This window comes from Corvus kubaryi, unplaced genomic scaffold (genome assembly GCF_017639235.1).
Source record: "Corvus kubaryi isolate FWS band 111438036 unplaced genomic scaffold, C.kubaryi_AGA036_p1.0 37397, whole genome shotgun sequence".
NCBI lineage: Eukaryota > Metazoa > Chordata > Aves > Passeriformes > Corvidae > Corvus > Corvus kubaryi.
The window spans coordinates 18,848,472-18,872,498 of NW_024581136.1; the positions used below are offsets into that span (position 1 = coordinate 18,848,472).

Here is a 24,027-nt window from a genome sequence, read left to right on the forward strand (position 1 = left end):
CGGTGCCGCTGCGCTGCCCGCGGCTCTTCCCCGAGGGCGGCGGCGGCGGGGGCGGCGGCGGCGGCGGCGGCGGCGGGGGGGGCCCCGGGGAGCGGTCCCCGGAGAAGGCGCCCCCGGCGGGCCACGTCTACGACTACATCCCGCACCCGGTGACCCAGATGTGCAACAACCCCATCTACAAGCCGCGGGAGGAGGAGGAGGCGGCGGGCGGCTGTGCCGGCGGCGGCGAGCGCGGCTTCTCCCACCCCGCCGCCTCCGCCGCCGCGCCGGAGCCGGGCAGCAGCTACCGCACCTTGCTGGAGAAGGAGCAGGAGTGGAGCCTGGCCGTGTCCAGCTCGCAGCTCAACACCATCGTGGCCGTGCACCCCCAGCACCCCGCGGGCGGAGGGCTGGCGGCAGGCGCGCTCGGGGCGGCGGCGGCGGGGGGAGCCCCGCGGGACCGCGACCGCCCGCCGCCCTGCGCCGTGGGGTTCGTGGACTGCCTGTACGGCACCGTGCCCAAGCTGAAGGAACTGCACGTCCACCCCCCCGGCATGCAATACCCGGACCTGCAGCAGGACGCCAGGCTGAAGGAGACCCTGCTCTTCACGGCCGGCAAGGGCTTCCCGGACCACCAAACCCCCACAAGCGAATACCTCGAGTTAAGGGCCAAACTCCAAACCAAGCCGGATTACCTCGAAGTCCTGGAGAAGACCACGTACCGGTTCTGACCGCCGCCCCGCCGCCCGCCCGGCCCCGCCGCCCGCGAGCAGAGGATACAGCTGTGCGCTCTGCCCCGCCAGATGTGCGCGCTGCGGGGCAGGGCCCTTCTCAGATCAGTTGTCGACGAAGTGCCTTCGCAGACTTTTGCCAGCAGATGTTAATCAATCATTATTTTTTATACTGAAACTGAGACTTTGACTGTGCCATGTCTAAAGGTATATTATTATTATATTATTATTATTATTATCGGGGATCTTTGTATTGATCCTGATTGAGTAAATTCTATGTGTGTCTCTTTCTCTCTTTTTTCTTTTCCCTTTTATTTTCTTTATTCTTGTTGTTTGTTTTGTTCGTTGGTTGGCTCTTTTTTTTTTTTTTTTTTTTTTCCTCGTTGGCAGTAAACTTCCTTGATATTTTCCCTTGGAGGGGAGGGGGAGGGAAGATGGCATTTTGTGGCTTGCTTTCTTCTTGCCCATCATGGCACAGATTCTGTACATTTATTTAAAAGAGAAAAAAAAAAAATGCAAAGAAGCAAACGAGCGCAGTTTGCTGCATGCCTGGAAACTGCAAGAGGGAAGGGAGGGGAGGGTCTTGCTCGAATGTCTCACTCTTGTCTCTCTCCCTTCCTCGCACGCACACTCACCCTCACCCTCCGCGCACCCCCCGCCAGCCCGGCCCCTCCAGCGGGGCCCGGGGGCCGCGGGGGGAATCCCGGGGGCTGGGGGAAGCCACCCGGAGCCGAGCAGCCCAAAGGATGTCACCACGTGGCGCACACACCTAGGGGATGCTCAGTGACACTTCGTCATGACGCCATGGTTTCTTGGAGGACATCCGCACTTTCCTAATAAAAGCGACATGCAAATATACAGAGAAAAAGAAAAAAAGGAAAAAAAAAAAAAAGCTAATGGGCACCTCTCACTAACAGCTTTGTAGGAAGCACTTTTAATGTTTTCTCTCATGCACCCATACACGCACACACGCGCGCACACACACACACAAAGGTACAACAATGTGCATATATTTATTCTGTAATTTCAAGTGACTATAAATTGTAAAGGTAATGTTTAATCATTGTACAGTGATGCGTCTGGTATAGCTTTCCTAATAAAACGTTTTGAAAAAAAATGCAGATTATATATATATATATATATATACATCCCCAAATATATATATATATATAGGAATACAAAGCTTGAACCTGAAACTTCAGCTTCCCTCCCAGAGATTTCCTTCCCCCCAAAACCTTGAACGCTATTTCATTAATAACAGTTCGATGCACTGTGATGTTAACAGAGAAAAAAAAAAAAACCTGTACAGCGTCTCTTGCCAAGATACCACCCGAGACTGTCACAAATGCGATTTGCGATCTGTATCCCTGCCGCACTGTCCTGACAGTTAAAAATATCGGGAAAATTGGGAGCGCATCCCGCCGGAGCGCTGCTTCCCGGCCTGCTGGAGGCACTGGGAGGCATCGCAGGGATGTTGCCGGTGCTGGCAGCGGGGAGAGCAGTCAGAGGGCTCACAGCCCTCCGGAGCGGGGATTTAAACCGCATTTCCAGTTTGGAATGGGGGGATGCGATCTGGGAAAGCATCCCAGCGGCCGCGCGGCCCTTCTCCCCGCTCCGGCTGCAACCGGAGCGAGACCAAAGACGATGGGATTTCCCTGCTCGGGCAGGTCCCGGTTGGTATCTTGTCCGCGTTGGTGTCGTGTCCCCGTGTCCCCGTGTCCCCGTGTCCCCGCTGGTGTCCCCGTGTCCCCGCCGCTGTTGTGTCCCCGCGGGGCCGGGGCCGGGAGCGGAGCGCGGCCCCGCGCGGCCGCCAGGTGGCGCCACAGCCCCAGCGCTGAGGCCGCGGCGGGGCCGGAGCGCCCGGGCCCGATCCCGGACCCGCTCCCGGGATTGATCCCGGAGCTGATCCTGGACTCAGTCCTGGATTCGATCCCGGAGCCGATCCCGGTCTGGATCTTCTCCCGACGCCGCTCCCGGGCCCCGCCCGCCCCGCCCAATGTAGCCCCGGGCGCCTTAACGCGGGGCGGGCGGGGCCGCCAAGGGCAGCCCGCACAGCCGGGCGCCCGCGTGGCCGAGGCGCTCCCCTGAGGTCCTTCAGAATGGGGTTTATCTAGAAATACCCAATGTGTCCATCAATGTCATCTGTCTGAACAGAGGTCAGGGTGCTTTATCCAGGTGAATTGAGGTTATTCCCCCACAGAATTCCAAAGGTGCTGCTCGGAGCGCTCCTGCCGCTGTCCCGAGGGGACCGGGGTCTGTCCCCTCCCGGCGAAGGGTCACATTCCCGAGATCACCCACCTGCCCTCTTTCCTTGGGGAACCGCTCGGTTTCATCCCGCACAATGTGTTTTAACAGAGATAAACCCATAAATACTTGTTTTCCCCCCATGTCGCTATTTGCAGCTCCAGCCAGGATGCTCATGGTGAGCTTTCTCGGGTCCATCTGTCTTGGGGAGTCATTTCCCGAGCCTTGGTAGCAGCTGTGTGTGTCTGGAGATGGAGGGACAGCTCCGAACGTCTGTAAATCTGGCATCACGCTCCATGCCATCAGTAAAAATATTACACGTTAGAATTTCCTCTGTTCAGTTGAGATTGTGTTTTCTCACTGCTGCCTTCAGCTCTGACCCATTGGGGTTTGCTCATTTGTTTGTTTTGCTGGGTTTTTAATGGATAGTGGAAGAGCATGCACGTGCCAAGAGTATTAAACATGCAAGTGCAAAGGCCAGATCCTTCTTATCATAATTGTAATAATTACATTGATAAGCCTACATGCAAGTGATGCGTGGAGCTGTATAAATCAGGTTAAAGTACAACCCCCAGTGAGAGTGGTGCTGTATACATTTTGCAATGTCCTCAAAGCCCCAAGTGTTCATACTTGTATCCAAATAGAGTAAAGCTGGTTGCAAATAATGTTTATATTTTAATTAAACTGCAGAAAGGCAAGAGAATTTCATCCTGACTATAGGCAGTAATCTCACCCGTGGATGGTGAGCAGATCTATTTATTCAGTGGAAATAAATTTGTTCTATGAGAATGGAATTTTGTATTAAAAGAGATAATTTTTGGCTTATGTTGAGTTATTTTTCTTTCCTTGCGTAGGAAACTTCCTTTCCCTTGTGTACTGAGATGATTTGGGGATGATTTGCTCTGGAAGTGTTGACAATGTCTAAGTGTGATGTCTAAAGGGTGTTTTGATGACTTATTTTGCTTTTTCATTGTGTTGAGCTGAGGCTGAGTGGGAGGCAGCATTCCTCCACTGCAGGAAACAGAAGTGGTTCCGTCATCTCTGACCTACAGTGGGTGACTCTTTGCATGCTCCAACCTGGATTCCTCCTAAATAATTGGGAGTATTAATGATAATTCTGTTTTTATCAGCAGTAACATTGGTAGCATTAATGCTACTGGGAAGGAATCAAATAAAATCAAATGATCTGCAGCTTTACTAGAGCTGTTTGATGGGATGCTATTTGAAATAAATATATTTTTAGCTCATTTCATTGTTATACAAGTACCCGGTATCAGCTGGAGCTGTGGAGTGCTGTAGTAAAGCCTTCAGCAAGTGTTTGGTTTATTCCCTCACTGATCATTGAAATTCTTCCTACAGGTGGAAAAGAACAGCAAGGCCAGGTAAGCCCCAGTCCCAGCCAACAACTGCACACAGGGAAATGGAAAGGATGATCCTGGTGCTCAATTCTTGGTGCTTTTTGTATTTCCTGGATGTTGTCATTGATGTCACCATCACATTGTACCCTGGGTTCAAGGATTTGTTTGGAAATGGCTTCATGGAGTTCTTGAGTGTATCAACAGCAACAGAAAGATGTTAAATGTTTTTATGAATAATCTGAATTTTGGAAAGCCTGTTGCCTGCTGCTCTGGTTAGATGGTTATCGGAGAGTGAGAATCTCATTCCTTAGGAGATTCAGAGAACATGAGTTAACTGTGGCAGCTCAAGATTTTGTCAGAGACCTTTCCAGGCAAAACCACCTTTGAGTGTGGCAACACAGCTGATTTGGTTTTAAGCTAGAAATGTGTGGTTTTGTCCAACTTGTGTTCTCTCTGTGAACTTTGAGAGAACCAGGAGAGAAAGGTCTCTCCAAAATGTGAGGCTGCATTCCTGAAGCGCTCAGGTGTGCCAGCAGCACTTGATGAGCTCTGTGCTATTTCCACTTGCTTCAAGTACCCACTTCACACAAAAAAAGATGTGATGGTTTGGGTTTAGGTTTAAGAGAAACGCTCATGTGAAGAAAAGTGTGCAGAATTTGGCCTTAAGTGTGGGAGTTCATTGCTCTGGACATTACTCAACCACGGGGTGTGACTTCTGGCAGTGCTCCAGCCACTCCGGTGTGAGCTTGTTCCAGGATTGCTCTTCTTCCAAATGCTTTTACAATGTGGATTTATGGACACTCGGAAATCAGGCTGCTGTGTGCTGCATATTCCTATTTTCTGAGCTTTTCCAAGGCTTGGTTTTCAATCCGTAGCGGAGTTCCTCAGTGAATTTATGTATGTATGTATTTATGTGTGGGTAACACAGTACAACACAGTTGTTCTCCATGGAAGAAATGCAGATCCACCCAGGATGGAGCTCACAACAGCTCTTTGTGCAAAAATTCCGATTTTTTAATTCTGGTGTGAATGGAAATACATCTTTTTTTTTTCCAGTTCTGGAAATATTTCTGGTTTGATTGGGCAGTGGAAGAATTGGAATGTGCTTGGAACAAGCCCTTGAGTGGGAATGGACTGGAGGCCCAATTCTGCACCCTTGAAAGCCAGTGTTGAAACACCACATTATGCTCAGTTTTAGTCAACAGACTTGAATGAAGAGCAAAATCTGATCTCAGAAAATTACATCTATTAAGTGGATTCAAGTATTTTGAGACAAGTACTCCATGGGACTGTTTCAGAATAAAATGAGTGATGGTACAGAGATAATGGGTTTGCCACAAATTCAGTAATTTTTATGATTGACCTCACTCACAAATTAACCAAACATTCTTTAAGGCTTTGGATTTTAAAATAAGAACATTTGCATCAAGACAAATTAAATTAGCTCTAATGTCATTAGTGACCAAGAATATTATTAATGTAACAATTGCAAAGTATTTGGAAATTAGTATTATCTTTTTCTTTGACACCAAGAATTTGAAGGTCCCTTCCACCCAGGCCATCCTGTGATTCTATGATTGACAGGCACTGACAACTGTGCTTCATACAACTTCTTTAAAATGTCTTTTCCTTGAGCCTTATGGTTTCCCAGTTGTAAAATTCTGTCATTATCTCATTTTTGTTCAGGTTGTTGGGGCAGTTTGGGGGGTTTCTATGAAAGCATTGACTTTGCTGCACACAGAGTTCCCCAGGAGTGCTGGCGTGACACTTGTAGGTTATTTTTGATTCCTGTGAAAGTGTTTGGAAACACTTCCCTGTGGTGGCATTTCAACTGGTTGATATTGTGATGGTTTTCAGAATGGTTCCTTTTTATGGGAAAATGAGAGGAAAAGGCTCAAAGAGCAGAGCTATAGGAATTCTCTTCCCACATTCATGCTGGGTGGTCTCTGTAGGGTGGATGGTACATCAATCCTGATATTTCTGAATGTTAAGGACAATAATCTGAAGTGTGGGGTTATTTCTGGGCATTATTTAGAGGTATGGACATGCAACACTCAGCTGTTGGATGCCTCAAAAAGAACAGATACCAACAAAGAGCAGAGCACAATATAAAATATTCATGACCAAGTCCTATGTCCTATCCTGAATCTTTAATGTCCATTTACTTTTCCTAACGTCTTTATTTTTCCACTAGAATTTTCTAAATCTCTCAAGAATATCCTACATATTCCATGCATCCTGAAGAGATAGTTCAGGTTAGCCAAGGACTGACTCTCTCTGTACTTGGGAATTCCAACAAATGTCACTGCCTGTGGAGGAATATCCTGCCCATGGCATGTGGCACAGCAATTTGGCTTGTCCTTGGAGCACGGTGCCAGGGAGCGAGGTTCTCTGCAGTGATGAGATTTTGCAATCAGCCTTGAATGATTCCAAGCAGAATTTCCTGAATTGTGATAAGTCACTATTGGAATGGGAAAGACTTCATTTGTGCTGCTGCTTCTGGCGGCACTGCCATCCCTGCTGGTGCTGGTGGCACCTGGCACCATTCCTGAGGAGGGACTCTTGTAACAGTTACTCTAAAAAAAAACCACCAACCAACCAAAAAAAAAGCTGAAGAAAAGTTTGGGAGTCTTTATCCAACAGGAACCATCTTATCTGAAGTTAGTGACTCTCCCCAGATGTTACAGTGGCATTAATATACTGCTTATGGGGCTTTTATGCATTTTTTTCTTGTTTTCCATTGCTTTTCCACAGACAGTAGCTGGCTTACACATTAAAGAATTACAGGAATGTATTTGCTGATCATTTTTCAGGCTCTACTTGTTTAAAACTAGGTCAGTCACGACAGTAACTGTCCTAAACTGAGTTTTCTAGAAAGATACATAAATTTTTGGTTTTATACTTGGTCTCTAAGTTATTTTATGTGTATAAATATATATATAAGATGTCCATTATCTGAATAACCCTTGTACCAAAGTTTGTCATTGAACTTTGGAGGCTTTGGCTTTGCAAATCAAAGTTAATTAATGGTTTGGGGTTTTCTTTTGTTCTGGGATTGTTTGGTTTGATTTTATCAGGAGTATGACCAGAGAGAGGGAAGAAATGCAGTGTGAAAATTGTAATCAAACTGTGCTTTTAATAGGACTTAAATTTTAATTCTTGTGCTTCTTTGGGAAGTGAAGGAGCTCTGCTCCAAAGAGCACAGGAATTGCCACTCAGAGCTGAAATGTGTTCACTCTGCTGTGTCCTGAGAGTGCCCAGCATGGTCTGACTCAAAGGGAGATGCTAGAAATTCCCATTAGTGAGATTTCAGGGTTGGATGGGACCAGCTAATCTGCTCCACCTGAGAAATCCAGTCCCTGGGGTCCTGCACCACTGGAGGTACTGGCCCAGCGTGCACAGGGAGCACTTAGAAAACTCATGTTTAGTGTTTTGGTGAAAAATGAGCTTTACAAAAATTAGGCATTGGTAATGGATGCTGGCCAGTTGTCTGCGTTTTTTAGGGAACACATCCAGGTTTCTCTGGTGCTGTTAAACTGCCATGAAAGGGCAGGACTGATCCATTGTCCTCACAGCACTGCTGGAATAGATTGTAGCTAAATGCGTTCTTCTTAATCAGAGAGACATTTCCTGTGGCATCACTTCTGTTATGTTTTCTTGCAGTGACCCAAAAACCTGGCTGCTTTGGAAAGTGGATAGTATTGGCAAGCAAAGAAATATGGCAAGTAAAAGTCTTTTTTAGATCCAGTTGATGTCAGTGTTTTCTTCAAAGGAAGGGCATGTCACAGCCCTGAGGGGTCCTGACAAGGAGTAAAGGCACTGATTAAGGCAAAGATTTTTTGTTCAGTCCGTGCTTAATTCTCCCCTTCAGTTTTAAACCAACAAAGAATTGTGGATGGATCTAATTTATACAGAAAATATATATGTGTATTCCTCCTGTTGGCAGTGGGGGGCTGTGACTACAGCCAGGGAGGCTGATGGAAAGAATGGCAATTGTTAAGCTGTGACAAGTGGGAGTTTTGCCAAGGCTGACAGTGAGAACAGCACCTGAAAGTGAAGTGCCTCTCGCTGGCTTAGAGACAGCCAATAACTACATGAAATTCTTGTTGAAAACCCTTGTTTTAGAGCAGGTAACAAATAGAACCCAGACCCTATTTTTCCTGCTTTTGGCCCAAGCTCTCAACAGCCTGCAGGTCTCTGGCATTCCCAGAATTGCTTTTTTCCCGTCTGCATGCACAGGTCCTCCTTGGGCTGAGGACACACCCTGACCCCTCTGCTTGTGCCTGGCGTGGAGACCAGCTGAAAACACGGTTCTCTCTGTTGGGTTTTTCTGTAGAGTGGTGTATTGCACCTCAAGACTTCCCTCTGCCCTGCCTGGAGTGCCCTCAGCTTGCTGGCAGCCTCGCCAGGTTGGCCGTGGTGGTGTCACAGGCCTTTGCCAGCCCCTCCGAGCCAACCAGAGTCTGTCCAAGCCTTCAGAGCACAAAGCCCTGATAAGAAGGATCTCTAACAGGTACGCTTCAGGGATAAGGAGGAGATGTTCCTAAAATTAGTTGCTGTCAGCTCCAAGCAGGAGTGAGTGCCTCGTGTGTCACGGAAACGCTGAGTATGTGCAGAATATACTGTGTGTGTATCTAAGTATGTACCTATAATTACACTATTGAAGTGTAAAATTCAATCCTTGCAAACTTCTGGGAGATTCAGGAATGTGGCTTGCTTTGGACTGTAATTAAAATACGGGCATTTTGATTAAAAATAGCTCCTTTCCGACCTACATTCCCGATGTAGGTCAGTGGAGGCACTTCTCAGACATATTAGCATTTTGGACACTTAATCTTAGCAGCATATTGCATCTCCTAGAATAGGTTAGGAGAGGCAAGGCAGGAGGAATTGCTGCATCTCGAGTCACCCACAGAGGTTGCCAAGTTTCTCAGGCACCAGAGAGGCAGAATAATGAGGATTATATTTAATTCGGGCTGGAGAGGCAACCGTGGGGTGTTGAGCAGAGGCAGCTCAGATCATCTTGTCTCTGTGGGGGAGGGAGAATTTATAACTCCAGCTCACTCCAAAGCAAGCTGTGTGTGCATTTGTGTGTATATATATATTTATATATATGTATATACAAATCTGGATGTGTATATAACACCCTGTGTATATATGTATGTATGTATATGCCTACAGTGTACAATATGTGTATCTATAGAAATGTATACATTTATATGAATTTATATTTCTCTATATAAATAGTCATGCAACTATGGGAAATCACATTTCCACAGCGTGTCCTTTTCTGTAACACCCCCCCCCCCAAAAAAAAAAAAGCTGCTTCCATTAATGTCATATTGCACAAATGTCTTCAATTTTCTGTTTAGAAAGGAGTGGTGCTTAGTGGCTGAGTGCAAGCCTGGAAGGTTTTTACTCTTCCAGAGGACTTCCAGTAAATCATGAGTTGCTCCAGAGCTGTTCCACATTTGTGAGATAAAGTGGTGGCCAAAATGACTCAGGGCTGGTTTTACAGGCAAAGGAAAGGGTTGTTGACTGTGCACTGGAAGCCTCTGTTATGCTTTCAGAGTTTTGAAGGTGAAATATCTGCACTGATAATTACTCTGGTTGCTGTTAATTTCCCAGCTATTGGCTTGAACAGGGGAAAAAAAGATGAATTTCCTGCTCTAAAGTAAGTTATCTGAAGTCTGATTATGTTGCCTCAGTGATGTATGGATTTCCATTTAGGGTCAGGATGTTGGGCTGTAAATCAAGAATCTGAGCTCAGTGAACATCTAGTTTGGGATGTGTCTTTTATGTTCTAATTGATTTTAAATAATTTCAATTCATTATCAGAACAAGCTATACCTTAATTCATGATAAGCTCAAAGAATTTCTCATTCATATCAGGGTGAATTTTGCACTTGACTTTGGTGGGGTTGAATGAGGTCAGAGCATTTCATTCAGCACTGGCATAAAAACAATCTTGTAGTTGTGCAACTATTAATTAAAATTGTAATTTTGTAATAAAAGCAGCCTAAAAATGATTGCTAGTTATGTATTCTATGACTATAACACCTTCCTGTGGTTGTGTTGGGCATCGGTTTTGATTTTGTGTCGCTAATCCTTACTCTGAGTTTGGCCCCGAGCAGAGCCCCTGGAATAACAGCCCATAACACGCTGCATTTGAAAGGAAAAGCTGCAAAGTAATGATCCCTCAGCATTCCTTAAGCTGTGTGCCCGGAGTGGTGGCTGATTGCTGAATTGCCACATCCATTGTGCAAATATTCCCAGAAATGGAGGTCACGGTAGCGTGGATTTGTCACGGGGATTTTGGCTCCCTGTGGCAGAGCCTGTGTCCAGTGCTTCAGAAAAACCTCCCTGCGCCTCCACCCTGACCATTCCCAGGCTGTCCTGGTCCCTGGAGCAGGGTGGAAATGTCCTGCTGCTCTTCTGCCATAGTTTGGAAGCTGGGATGTGATTAGGAAAGAAAAAAGGGAGAATGGATTATTCCTCCCTAAGTCCTTCGCTTCCTTTAGGGGAGAAGACAGGCAAGCAAACATAAAATCATCATGGAAATCAAAACAAACACCCAGGACGCATGACACTGAGTGAAATGTTTCTCCTGAGTTTCTGGATTGTGCTTTGCGTTATTATTTCATCTGGGGGAAATCAGCACGTTATGGGAAAGTGCTTTCCAATCTCTTTTGCATAAATGTTACAGTGAAACTTCTGTGATGTATAGCTGCCTGTTCAAGAAAATGGGTCATTTCCATACAAATGTCATATTTCTATGCAGAAAATATGCTGAATTCATACGCTATCTTCTAGTTAAAGCAATCCCTTTGCTGGTTTTGTGATTTCAGCATATTTGCCTGAATGGAGACAACCAGAAGAGGAGCAAAAAAAAAAGATTATTTTTTAATTAACTCATGCAGGCCTAATGTCAGACTAAGCACTTGAGCGGCAGTGTCTGTGGGGCACGCACAGGAAAATCATCCCCCAATGGCTGATTTGTCTTTTGAGCAAGAAGCATCAGACTTTGAGCAGAGTGACTCACAAAGCTCAGAGAGCTGCTGCTTTGCTGAGAGTCTGGAGACTTGGGGAAAGAAGTTTTTCTGCTGTCACTGTTAAAGAAGATGCCTGGATGTCTGTGTGCTCTGGGGAGCAGCCATTCACACAAGCAACCCACAGGCTGAAGCCAGCAGAGGAGTGATGAGCTCTGCAAATCTCCTCGTACTCTGCAGCAATCTCTTCCTCGCAGGATGAATTTCATCTCAAATGAACCTGAGCTCCCAGCACTGCTGCTCTAAAGAAACAACAAACCCACCTTGCCTCTGGAAAGTTGAATTTGGCCATGCCACGTTATATTTGGGAAAGGAACAGTGGATTTTAGGATTGGAGTTACAAACCAAGTGGATGCTAGACATGGACAACCAAAGAAATGCCCTGATCCAAAGCCTGTAGGTGCTTGCTGTAAATCCTTGGAGCTCCACTGCTCCCAGCACAGCAGTGCTGCTGTCCCTGTGCTGCTGAGGGGACTCGAGATGTTTGGTACCTGCTGCTGGAGCTTTCTAAACAACCATTAGAATTTCTTTAAATAATTAAGATGAATCTGCCCAACTTCTCAGCTCATGTGAGCTGGCTTCACCCAGCAAAGTTCTTGGGCTGCTTCACTCTGTAGGAGGCATTTTTCTCCCTTTCACCCATGGAAATGCAAAGAAGTCACTGCTGTGGTATGGCCTTTGGTGGCACCAGTGTCCCCAGGCCCCTGGACAGGCTGTAAATTCACAAGAGGTTTTCAGACTCCTGTTCAACCTCTGCACGAGCTTCTACACCCACTAAAAAGACCTACGCTAAAAGCTGCTCCTGTACTTGTGTGCTGGAAAAAAAATCCCTAAGGAAATCTCCCTTTACCAAATCCTGCTTAAACCAAATAAAGATATTTCAAAGTAATAATAAGGATAAAGCTCTATATAACACATTTTATTAATAGATAAGCAAGTATTGACCACCAAGGCTTTGTCTGGAGTATAAGACACAACTCCTAATTTTTCCTCTGACAAAATATTTTCCTCCTCTTCCCTCTGTAAATCATTTTGGTGCAGACTCATCCAACTTTACTGAGATACAGTTTGTTCCCAAAGCAGAAAATAGGAAAGGAAAGTGATCTTAAGAGGTTTGTGTCTCAAGGAGAGCAAAACATTCCCAGAGAGAGGCCTCTCCCACCCACTAATCCTACCTGGAACTGTGGGGCATTGTGTTGTATCTAAACATCTTCAAATTAATTAGAGTTTAACTGGAATTAAACTTCTGTTCCCATTTTCCTGTCTCCATGCGGAAGACAGTGAAAATTTCTTTTCTCATAAAAATATTATGAGTAGAATGTGTGTTATGAAATGTCCAGATCCTCTATTTAATGGAACTTTGCATAGGTACCAAAAAAGGGGAAAAGTTTGTTACTGGTATTTCTTTTCATAGGAAGGGATTTTAGGAATTAACTAAAAACTAAACAAACAAGAGATTACATTATTAATATCCAAATAACAATTAACATATCAAAATACTGCACTATGGTAATAAATCACTGACAAATCTGGATAGAGATGTGTCAGGATTAAGTTCTGAACACTTAAGGCCGTGATTAAGTTGCTGAAGATTTTTCATCTTCAAAAATTCTCCATGAGAATCTCCACAGAAAATGTCTGCTTTTAATTGGAAAACAAAATCCTCAGGCTGACTTTTATGATGATTATTTGGTAGCTGAGAAAAATGTGACTCCTTGAATGTTACTTCAAACAAAAACCTTTTCAAAATTGTTTTCATCTTAAGAAAAGCCCCACATTTTTCATCTGAAGAAAATTCCCTTTTGAAGCTTAGAGAAGCTTTCTGAAAATAATACTAATTTAGAAGAAAATATGATTTTAACAAACCTTTCTACTCATAGAAAGAGCAATTCTTTTTTTTTTTTTTTCTCTTTTATTACCAAACTTTTATGCGCTTTGGTTTGTGTCAGTTTTGTCTGTAGGGAAAAAATGGTATTGTGGAAAAAAAAAAACACTCAGGCACATGAAGGTTATCATTTTTTAAATCTAAAAGAATATCTTAGTTCTTAATAATATATTAAACTTCAGTAATCGACTGTTTTAAGGGACAAACAAAAGATGTATCCCTGGAAGTGTCCAAGGCCAGGTTGGAAGGGGCTTGGAGCAACCTGGGATAGTGGAAGGTGTCCCTGCCATGGCAGGGGGTGGAACGGGATGAGCTTTAAGGTCCCTCCAACCCAAACAGTGTGGGATTCTCTGATATTAAGTATAAACAAAGGAATGAAGTATTGAATGGAAGAATATTAAAGTAGCAGTGGCAAAGGGTTTAAAATTTAAAAAACCTGAGTTTCCACTGCCAGAAATGTGGGTGTAATCAACAGGGGCTTGGGAATGCCTAATCCTTTGGAATTAATATCCAATAATTTTCTCACTTCTGGTATTACATTAATCCAAATGCAAATGATGGCTGAGTTCATGATCTTTGTTGCTGCCACCAAGTAATATTTTTAGCAGATGAATAACTGAGAATAGGAGAACCCAGAAAAAAATTCAAATTCCTTTTTATTTTCAGTGACAGGCAATACTACACCGAAAAGTTGTGCTATGTATAATCAAATTAATGAAGTAACTGTAAAATTGAATGACTAATTATGGAGAGAATGGGGAAAGAGGCCAAATGTGTGTCTTTAGTTGGCACTGTAGCATTCAGCTGTGTATGGGCAGGTCCTTGACTGGTTAACACCAGAAATAAGATGTTTTTTCTGAAGTTTGACCCTTTTACCCATCCTATTTTTTTTTCCACAGGAAAATGTCACTGCAATATGAGGAGAATAGTCTCAATGGCCTAATTTATATTTATTTTAGCTTTGGTGCCACAACTTTTGTCCTGAATAACCCAATGGTCCTTGAAGGAGGGCAAACAAACAGGTTTTCATCTGTTTATTTGTGCGTGAACCAAAAAATGTGCAGAGAGGCTGAAACTGTGTGTGTGCCTAGGACAGGGCGGGCAGCACGATATTCACAGATAAAGGAATTCTTGCTGGCAATGTCGCAGGCTCAGAATGCTCAAATTAGCCCCTGGGAAGACAAAGGCTGTGCTGTACACACCTGCAGCTGTGGGTAAACGAGAGAACAACGGGCATTGTTAAGGTGTTAAAGCACTGAATTTCTGTCTTACCTTCGTTATTGGCTGACTTTCAGTGCCTGTAATTAATGTGCCTGGAGTGGGTGGATCTCTTTACATTCGCCTGTTTCTTTTCACAGCTTAATCAGAGCACGAGAAAAACTTAAGATTCTCTTGTGTTTCCCAAGTTGTCCAGTGCTGTGGTGAGCTGGCTGGAGAGAGCCCAAACAGGGAGATGAACTTCTGGAGATTAATTGATGTTTGATCCTGAAACTTTCCAGTTGTTTGTGTTTTGGGCTGGTTTCCAATTCTTAACTTTGCGGCACCTTGTAATGAGGAAAGAAAACCTCAATATTCAGGAAGTCCCAAACTGTGGAGCCATGCAGCTGATACCCAGCACATTTCCTAGGAAACCTGTGTTAGGGCCTCACCACCCTCTGAATAAAGAATTTCTTCCTAATATCAGAAACTGCAAGATCAGCCCTTGAGTTTCTATAGGTTCAGGTGAGTGTAATTTAAAGCAGAATTTACCTCCAGTGGTTTGCTGAAATTAAAAAGCAATGTTTTAGTTCTGGTTTAAGAGTGAAAATTGATCACACTCAGCAGCTCAAGAAGGGAGATAACAAAAGCTGTTTCTACAGTGGTTTCAGAAACCTGCAGTGGCTCGTACCCCACAGAATTCCATCCACAAGTGCACCCTAGCAGAAAAAATCAGGCTGTTCTTTAGTGCTCCTCTTTGGCTTTAAGCAGAGAGGGATGATGCTGAGACCAGTCTTGGAATGTGGTGAAAAATTGCCGAGGATGGGGACATTGTGTTTGTATTTAGCAGTGCATGAGATACATCCACATTCCATTGGATCAGCTGGCCTGGATTGCCTGGAGCTGCCTTAATGGAATGAAGACCAGGTATTCTTTTATCCAGACAGAGCTCTTAGAATTTATTGTAACAGAAGTATCAAAGCACATTTCTTGTGGTGTTTTACCTCAGCAACAAGAAGGGAGGAGTCTGCAAAGAACCTGTGGGCCCTGTCCTTGATGCAGCTCCTTCCCTTCATTGCCAGCAGGCTCAGCATCCTCAGCAGAAGCAACCTCAGCCACTGTCACATTTACTATGGCTCTACGTACTTCACATTTTTGTTATTTACTGTAACTCTGCCCACAAAGGACTAACAGCATTATTGGGAGCTGTCCTTTGCATGCCTGATGTCAGATGCAGCTGCAGATCACATTTACAACTCCAAACACATGCAATGGAGAGTCATAAATTATACAGGAAACAACACGGAGTAATGAGAGACGTGTCAGCTCGAGTTTCTCACTGCGGAGGCAGCAGTGTGGCAGGCAAGATTTATTTACTATTCCAGCCACTGGCTTTTTTGCTGTCAATAGCTCGTCACTTTTAGTCTGCAAATAGGAATAAAGATGTTTTGCAAGAAGGAAAACAAAAGACAGCAGAGCAGCTTGGCCTCTGGGGTGACTTACTGGAATTTTGGAGCTCCAGGTCTCAGTCTGCACCAACTAGGTGGGGAAATTCTGTAGTTTCTGCACGTCTCCCTCTCCTTATCTATTAACACAAAAAAGCACCAATTAGTATATGGAAAGCATAATGTGAAAGCTGGGAATTAGTCCCATTTTCCCTAAAGGGGACACACTGGTCCCCAAGAGCCAGATGCAGAAATCCCATGGTCCTGAGTGCTGCCAAAGGGCTGGAGAACAGCAGTGGGGAGCAGGGATGGAGACACGCAAGCAGGGACTGGTGACACCGAGGCCATGGTGGCTCTGCAGAAATGCTGGGAAACATCCCCCAGTAAAGGTGGTGAGAAAGAGGATGGGGGTTTCTGCTCAAACCAGCTGGGGTGGGAAATTAAATGGAGAACAATGTTTTGGATCTAATTTTTTTGCCTCTCTTTAGGGGTTTGCATTGTGCTGATGTGCAATGATCAGACATAAAAAAGCCCTGTTTTCCAGCCTAAAATTAAATCCAGGTGAAAATTGTTCCCTCCCACCTCGGGTGCAGGTTGTATTTGGGCCAATATTTCTGCATCAGCTTTTCCACCCTTTCCCATCCTATGGGATTTATCTCTGCAGCAGCTGCGTGGTTTTAGTAGTTAAAGAGAAGGGCTGGGCCAGCACAGGCACCTGCAGAGCCAAGGCATGGGGACAAGGCTGGACACATGGATCTGCTCCATGGCCTGGGGACAAGCTGCACACAGAGATGTGCCCCATGGCCTGGGGGTGCTGCCACAGAGGATCTGCTTTGCTCCGGCGTGCTGGAAGCCGCTGCTCATCTCGGAGCGAGCAGATTCCATCCCTCCGAGTCACGGCAGATCCGTGTCTGCAGAGAACACTGATCAAGCTGCATGCAACATGCATGTTTGGAGCCTAAACTTAGTTACTGGGAATGTCAGCTTGCATCATCAGTAAACTCGGAATGGAATTAGGCCAGAAGGGATTATGGATAATGTGTTTTATTTTGAATATTTTGTTCAGGCAAATCTGAACTGAAAAGTCACAAGAATAGCCTTTAACAAGAGGAACACAAAAATAATGCATTGCCTCTTTTTTGTTTATTTGGGAAAAAATAACCACCTATGGTTGGGAAAGAATTCTTCTGATTGCTTTTCCAGGGCATGGTTCCTCCCCTGACTTTGTGTGGGCACATCCCTGTGGACACATGGAGCCCAGCAAAGCGAGCTGGCAGCTGCATAGAAATTCATGGAAACAGAAAGGTCCTTTCAATGAAAGAAGTTTCTTTCCAGCCACTAAAGCAGTTTGCAACACTCAGTAGAAGCACTGAAATGATTTCCTGGTGGACTCCCTCACCATTTTATCATGTTGTGCCAGATTGTGCATGTTGCTGATGAAAAGCAAAAAAGCTCCCAGAAGTTATGTAGGCAAAATATCCTCCAAATTCCTCGCTGTCTTTTAAAGGCTAAAAGTCCAAAAAGTCAGGTTTCAGTTGGGTTTGTCTCTTTTGTAAGAGTACTTAGTGTTATTCAATAGAATTTCCCATCTGCTGGGCTGGAAAATCTCAGTAGAGGAGATGGATTTGTGTGTGATCAGAAATTCCAGTGAGGGTAACTACAGTCAGAGGAAGGGCTGATGCTGCATCGATCATGAAGGTTTTATCTCAGCAGCTAGAACAGAAAATATACTGTGATTCAAGGCATGTACTCAACAGAAAAATGTATAGAATACAAAACAGGGAAGAAAAAATAAAATTTTAGTTCATGCAAAATCCCCACATTTGCTAATATTTTATCTGAGTCTAAACAAAAAATTGAGACAACTTGATTGATTTGACCTTGACTTGAAAATCCAGAATATTAAAACTTCCAAGGAAATAATATCAAATTAAAATCTATGGAGTCCTTTGGAGCATTTGGATGCTCTAACTGTGTACAAGTTGTGTTGGATGTCGCGAGTTTGTGCATTATTAATAAAAGTTGGAGCTTTGCATCTTCCCAGTTATAATTACTTCTCTAAATATCTCCAGGAAACAGAAGCATAAACTAGCAAGCATTTAGAAACCCTGGGTAAGCATCTTTTGGAGAATGTGCCTATAAAATGAGTCATGCTTCTGTTTACAGTTTGAAATTGGTTTTCAAATCATAAAAAAAGCGCAAGATTACAAAAATGGCCAAATCAAGGCTGTGACTCGGAGGTCATGGCTCTGAGTCGAGAGGATCTTGCTGACCTAGGGATAAGAATCTCCACTAGGATTGATGGATAATTCTTGGTTATTGGTGTAACTCAACAGAAAAATATGTTAAAATCATCTATTTCACAAAAAGAAACCACATAAACTCCAGACATGTCAGCAGCAGTTTTAAACAAATAAAAAGTCACCCCTTCAAATGCACTCATTTTTATATGTGAACCATGTATAAATACCCTAGTAATTTCATTTATATACACATGAATATTTTTAGATATAAACCATACACACTGCAATCATTTTTGAGATGTCCTCAGGACTTCCAGAGATCTGTGGGTCTTGAACTCTTCTCCAGAATGATCAAAATCTGTTAAAAATATCATCTGGCTCATCGTAACCACAGAGACACAAATTCTGCTCGTTGGCCTCTGATGAGATTTGTCATTGTTTCATGAACTCCCTGACTGGGGATTTTGTCTCCCTAAATAAAATCCTGTCTAGGGCTGATCATGTCCTATTTTATTGCCTTCAGAACCACGCTGTGCACTCTGTATTTTCTTTAAAGGAAAATACTTGTGTGGTTTTACTCTTTCTTAAATATCGTAGTAGGAACGTAAACCCAACTTAAGTTCTTTTTAAAATAGATTTCTTTTTAATTCCTTCAACATTTCTCTCCATTGGATTGCATCCCATACAATATCATTGTCATAGACTCAATATAAAGTTGATAACAGTAATTCCATTTTACTTTATAGAGATCTTGTAGACTTTGCCAAAACACCACCCTAACGAGCTGAGTTGCTCTGATGTTAATTTTCAGGAGATGTGGCTTTGATGCAGAGCTCTGAACTGTCAGGAGAAAATTCCCAATGTACAGGCCTGGTCTATAAACAAGAATTTGTTCCATCAGATGCTCTCTACATTTACAACCTTGTATTGTTTAATATTTTTCCTGGGAAATAAACAAATGTTCAGCTGTGGTTAGCCAGAAATAGAAAGGAGTTAGGAGGAAATCTGATCCCCCACTTGAAAATTACTTTGAGGAAACACCCCCAAATCTCTACCTTTTATGCAAGATGATCATGCCTAGAACATACTGGGAAAAAAGATCCAGATTTTTAGTTAAAAATTGGTTTTAACACGAATTTAAAACGTGGCAGGGATTTAGCCTCGAATTTGGGCATGTGGATTTCAGTGCACTTGGTGGAAATATCTTGGGTTTAATTATATGTTTAAAAAGCATATTCTGTATTTAAGTACCAACAGTCATTTGCTTGAGAACTCTCTGAATTTTGTGTAAGTGCCACACAAGCACAAAAGTGAATGTAAATGAGGTTCTAAAGCACAAGGAGCACATATTTCATTCAATAAAACACTCCCGGGCTAGAGAATTTGGGCAAGTACAGAAGGATTGAGACAGGGGTCTGTGTGGGGATTTCCAGCTGCAGCGATAAGTTTTGGGGGACCCCAAAAACACAAAAAGAAGCCCTGAGCCTAAAAGATTTCTACAGTTCCCAGTTTCAAACTGAAGATGTGGATCTGGATGGGGAACTGTAAAATGTCAGGGCAGACAGTGAAATTCTCCCAAAGCTGAATCTCCAGGGTCTCAGTCAGGGCTGGCTGTGCAGGGAGGACATAGGGAATGCTCCTGACATGGAACGGTAACTGACTGGTCCTTCCATATTGCAAACATTTCTTCTTCTTCCTTTTAGTCAGAAGATGAAATATAGAAGTTTTTTGAAGACACAGCAAGAACTTAATCCTTTTGGAACTGACAATATTTTTTTTTACTAGCATAAGACCCAACTATTTGCCTTTTTATCAATTATTTTATTCCTCCTGGCAGGGGCAAATATCCCTAATAGACACCCAGGAGTTCTGGCCATTTACAAGGTAGATCTCCAGCAATGTTCCCAGCTAAACTGCAGGTGATTTTCTGAACACTGACAGCGTACACCTGAAAAATGGAACTGGCTCCTCATTTAGAGCAGGAGCTGGCCGAGCAGCCACTTATTAAATCAACAGAAATAACTCTCCCACCCTGGGCTACAGACTGTGCTGCTCTGTTTGCATCTGCTGTTTTCCCTTATTTCCAAACGCTTCAAATGCCAGCTGAGGAGCAGACTTGATCTTGCTCCAAGCCTCCAAGCAAGGTTTGCTCCCTCGTCTTGCTCCCAGCAGCGATTCCTGCGGGGGAGGAGCCGGCATCCTGTCTGAAACCACACGCACGAGGAAACTCCTCCTGCTCCGGGAACTGCTGCTCTGGCAGACCTGAGCGAGCCGGGAGAGGCAGCTCCTGCAGGGCGTGAGAGCCGCCACCCTTGGGGATGTCCTGGCATGTTCCTGGTCAAGGAGCAAAGACACAATGTAAAGCTACGGGCTTGGAAAGTGCAGATCTCGAGGATAAAAATCCCATCCCACCCTATGTGGATGACAGCGGCTGCTTAAGGCAGGTGATGGAAACTTCAAGAGCAAGGTGAAGGAATGATTTCACACATTTCCAAGACTTTTTTCAGTATTATTTGAGTTTTAAACAAAGCATCTGTGGCCACACGGTCCTGGTTAAGTGTGGGTGAAAGACAAAACCCTACCAAGAGATTACCCCTGATCAAACTGAAACTGTCATAGGATGGTTTGGGTTGGAAGGGACCTTAAAGCTCACCCAGTGCCACCCCCTGCCATGGGCAGGGACACCTTCCACTGTCCCAGGCTGCTCCAAGCCCCATCTAACCTGGCCTTGGACACTTCCAGCGATCCAGGGGCAGCCACAGCTTCTTTGGGCACCCTGTGCCAGCGCCTCGCCACCCTCACAGGGAGGAATTCCTTCCTAAATCTGTAAGTTGGCCCAAGGAAAACACCACTAAAAGAAAAACAGCTGAGGTAGGAGTTGCTGAGGAAAAGTTTTCTTACTGTCTCCTGGATGTCACATGAGAAAAACAGGAGATTTTCCCCGTGACCCCAGTGGTTCTCCACCTCAGCTCTTGGTACTTGGAGGGTAAATGAAATTAATTTAAATGAATCAGGCGCACTCCCCCTCCTGTCTGACAGTGCATCTAACCAGCTTTGACTTTCACTCTTAGGGTAGGATTTATTTTAGAAAACTAGAAAAAAAAATTGTCCGTGTTATTCTTCAGACAGGAAAAATTACACGTTAAGAACCAACAGTTCATTGTCTAAAAATAATTTGCAATTACATAATGCTTTCCTCTTTCAGAGCAACATTCATGTTAATGTGGCTGTTAGCACGTTTTTTGGAATTTAAATTGTTCAGAATTGGTCAAAAAGTTGTTCTGGTTCCTTGTCTGTGTGACTTGAAGAGTTGGCCTGGATCAAATTCCTTCTACCCCAGTACCTGGAATGTCATCATCACTTGGAGGTAGCTGGTAACTTTGGAGTGATTGCCCAGGCTGGAGGTGGAAACAACACCTGAACTTTCCCTGCTTTTCCAAACCATCCTTCCCAAGGCAGGGGTCAGGCACCTGGGCCCTCCACTGTGCTTTCTGTCACAAGTAGATCCATTTCTCTGATTTAAGTAGTTTTGGGACAAATTACTGAATATTCAGATGTTTCAAAATGTTTGTAACTTTCCTTGGAGCTGATTTGGTTGTGCATTTCCTCCAGCAGCCAGAGTGTTTAGGGAGGGTGTCAGGACAAGCTGCAAGTCCATTTTGTCCCAGGGCCAGGCACAGTGTGGGGTTTGAGCTGAGCAAACTGCCAGGAAATTCCATGTGCTGATTTCACCTCGCCCTGAGGAAGCCAATTTTTCACTTGTTCCCTTTACAGTGGACAGGAGAAAGGGAAGAGAAAACAGCAGCTCCAGAAAAAGAAGAGATCCATCAATGTCACCATGGCAGGGCCAGGTCACTCCAGAGCAGGAGCTGTGCCCACAGGTGTGACACTACAAACTGGGGCTGCTCCCTGGGGAGTGCAAGCAGCTTTGTGAAAGCTGTCAGACAGCTGGAGCTCCAGCACGAGCACCCAGAGATGAAAGTGTGAGAAATATCTGAGTCCTTACCTGGAGCAAATAGGAAATGTGAGGACAAGGCTGAGCCCTCTGTGTGAGAGGCAGGGACAGGGACAGGCAGGAGCTTGGTGACATCTCTCATTTAGTCTGAGGCACAGCAGGAGGTTTCTGACACGGGGTTGTTTCTGCAGAGGCTCAGCAGCAGCAGAGAGGCCGCAGAAAGCTGTGACAGCAGCCCTGGAAATGGAGAAATCAGGAATCTGTGGAGCAAGGGAACCATGGATGAGTGGCAGCACAGGTGACAGGAACCACTTACCTTATCATCTTCCCAGGAAGAGGGGAGATACAAGCACAGGAGCCCAAGAAATAATCTCACTTTTGGTTAGATTGTCAGCCCAGGGGGCTGCAGCTCCTGGTTGCTGCCTTGAATGGAATATTTTAAACTCCCAGTAGTTTTTTCCAGCAACAACTCAATAAGTAGCCAAATGTAATATTAAATATTTCCTTATCCTTTCCCCTGTTTCTTGCTGAAGCAAACCACTTTAAGGGTAAAAGATATGTAGCATCACTTGTTTTGTTTTGTTCTTTTTTAAGCTTTCTTTCACAATCTGTACAACAACAGACTTTTTTATACTCACTGCTTACCTCCCCTTATTTCCTGGCTTTCCCCATATTCCTTGGGGGATTGGAAAGCATCTTAAAATCTTTCTCCCCACTGTCTCTGACAGCAAAATGTGGTTGTGCCTAAACTTCTGCCTCTTTTTGAGCAAGCAGAGCTGATGTTCCTGCCTGGGAAATTCCCTAAAACCACAGCCTGGGGTTGTTAACAGCCACACTCCCCAGATTTTGTGTCTCTGCTCTGCAGAAACTGCAAATTGAAACACACCTGGCCAATATGAACTCCCACCCTCAGGGCATGTGGCTGACCAGGACTGAGGTCCTGGATGTTGGTAGAACGCTTTGACTTCTCTACCTGTGATAAACTCAAGGTCTTGAGTTGGAAGACTTTTGTAGATGTTCAGGTTTACAGCTGCCTGAATACTTCTGAATAATTGCCCAAGTGCTGCAGTTCTGGGAACAGCATTCCAAGGGCTGTGCTGCTCCTTCCAGGGACCTGTTCCCACTGCTGGTGATGGAAATGTGCGGTCAGGTCCTCTCTGTGGTGACCTCTGATGAGTCCCTTCATGTGGAGGAGCTGCAGCAACTGGAGATTTTGGTGGCAGCCATGGAATTAGGAGCTGTCCCAACAGGATCTCCCCTGGGATGTGAAGGCTGATAATGGTGCTGGTAATTTTGCTGCTGTCACTGAGGTGAGACGTGGGGAATTTATTGATTGGGAAAGAATTCTTGCACTCTGGGTACTCATTTTAAGAAAGCAAAGCAAACACCCCTAAAACGGTTGGACCAGATGATCTCCAGGTGTCCCTTCCAACCCCTACGATTCCATGGAAAACCAAAATGTGTTCAGTCCTAGGGGATCACCAGGGAAGTACAAAGATGGGGCTTGTTTGGAAAACTGCCTTGTCAGAAAGGAGTCTCAGGCTTTTTAAATCCCTGTCCCCACCTGAGGACAATCCCATCTACTTAAATCCCTCTGGGTCCTTGCCATCAATGACAATATTCTCCTACCCTTTAAAGGGTTTTAAAGGTTCAGCGAGAGGTGGGTTAACTTAATAACCATGTTTTTACCAATTTGTGATCCAAGAATTTGAGACAATGAGAATTCTCCTTGGAAAATGGGAAGGTTGTGTAGCAATTTCTTCCCGATTGGCCATATGATGGATTTTTCTCCTTTAAAGCTGTCCTGTATTTGTAGTAGAGGTACCAAAACTCTACCAAGCCTCTATTTAACATGATTCAATACTTTACCCTCTGTTTTTCCCCATGTATTTAGGATTTCCCTTCAATCCTATTGGTTTCACTATAAATTGTATTTTCTTC

The 24,027-nt window shown here is 44.4% G+C and overlaps 1 protein-coding gene across 1 annotated transcript in view; it reads left to right on the top strand.

The window, feature by feature from the left end:
• SLITRK3 (SLIT and NTRK like family member 3) overlaps nt 1–10,341 on the top strand; it is a 14,239-nt gene extending 3,898 nt beyond the window's left edge. The window contains exon 2 of the mRNA XM_042042395.1: nt 36–10,341. Within this exon, the coding sequence (XP_041898329.1) occupies nt 36–710 (675 nt within the window). The 3' untranslated portion in view covers nt 711–10,341. The remainder of the gene's footprint in view (nt 1–35) is intronic.
• Nucleotides 10,342–24,027: the final 13,686 nt, after the last annotated feature.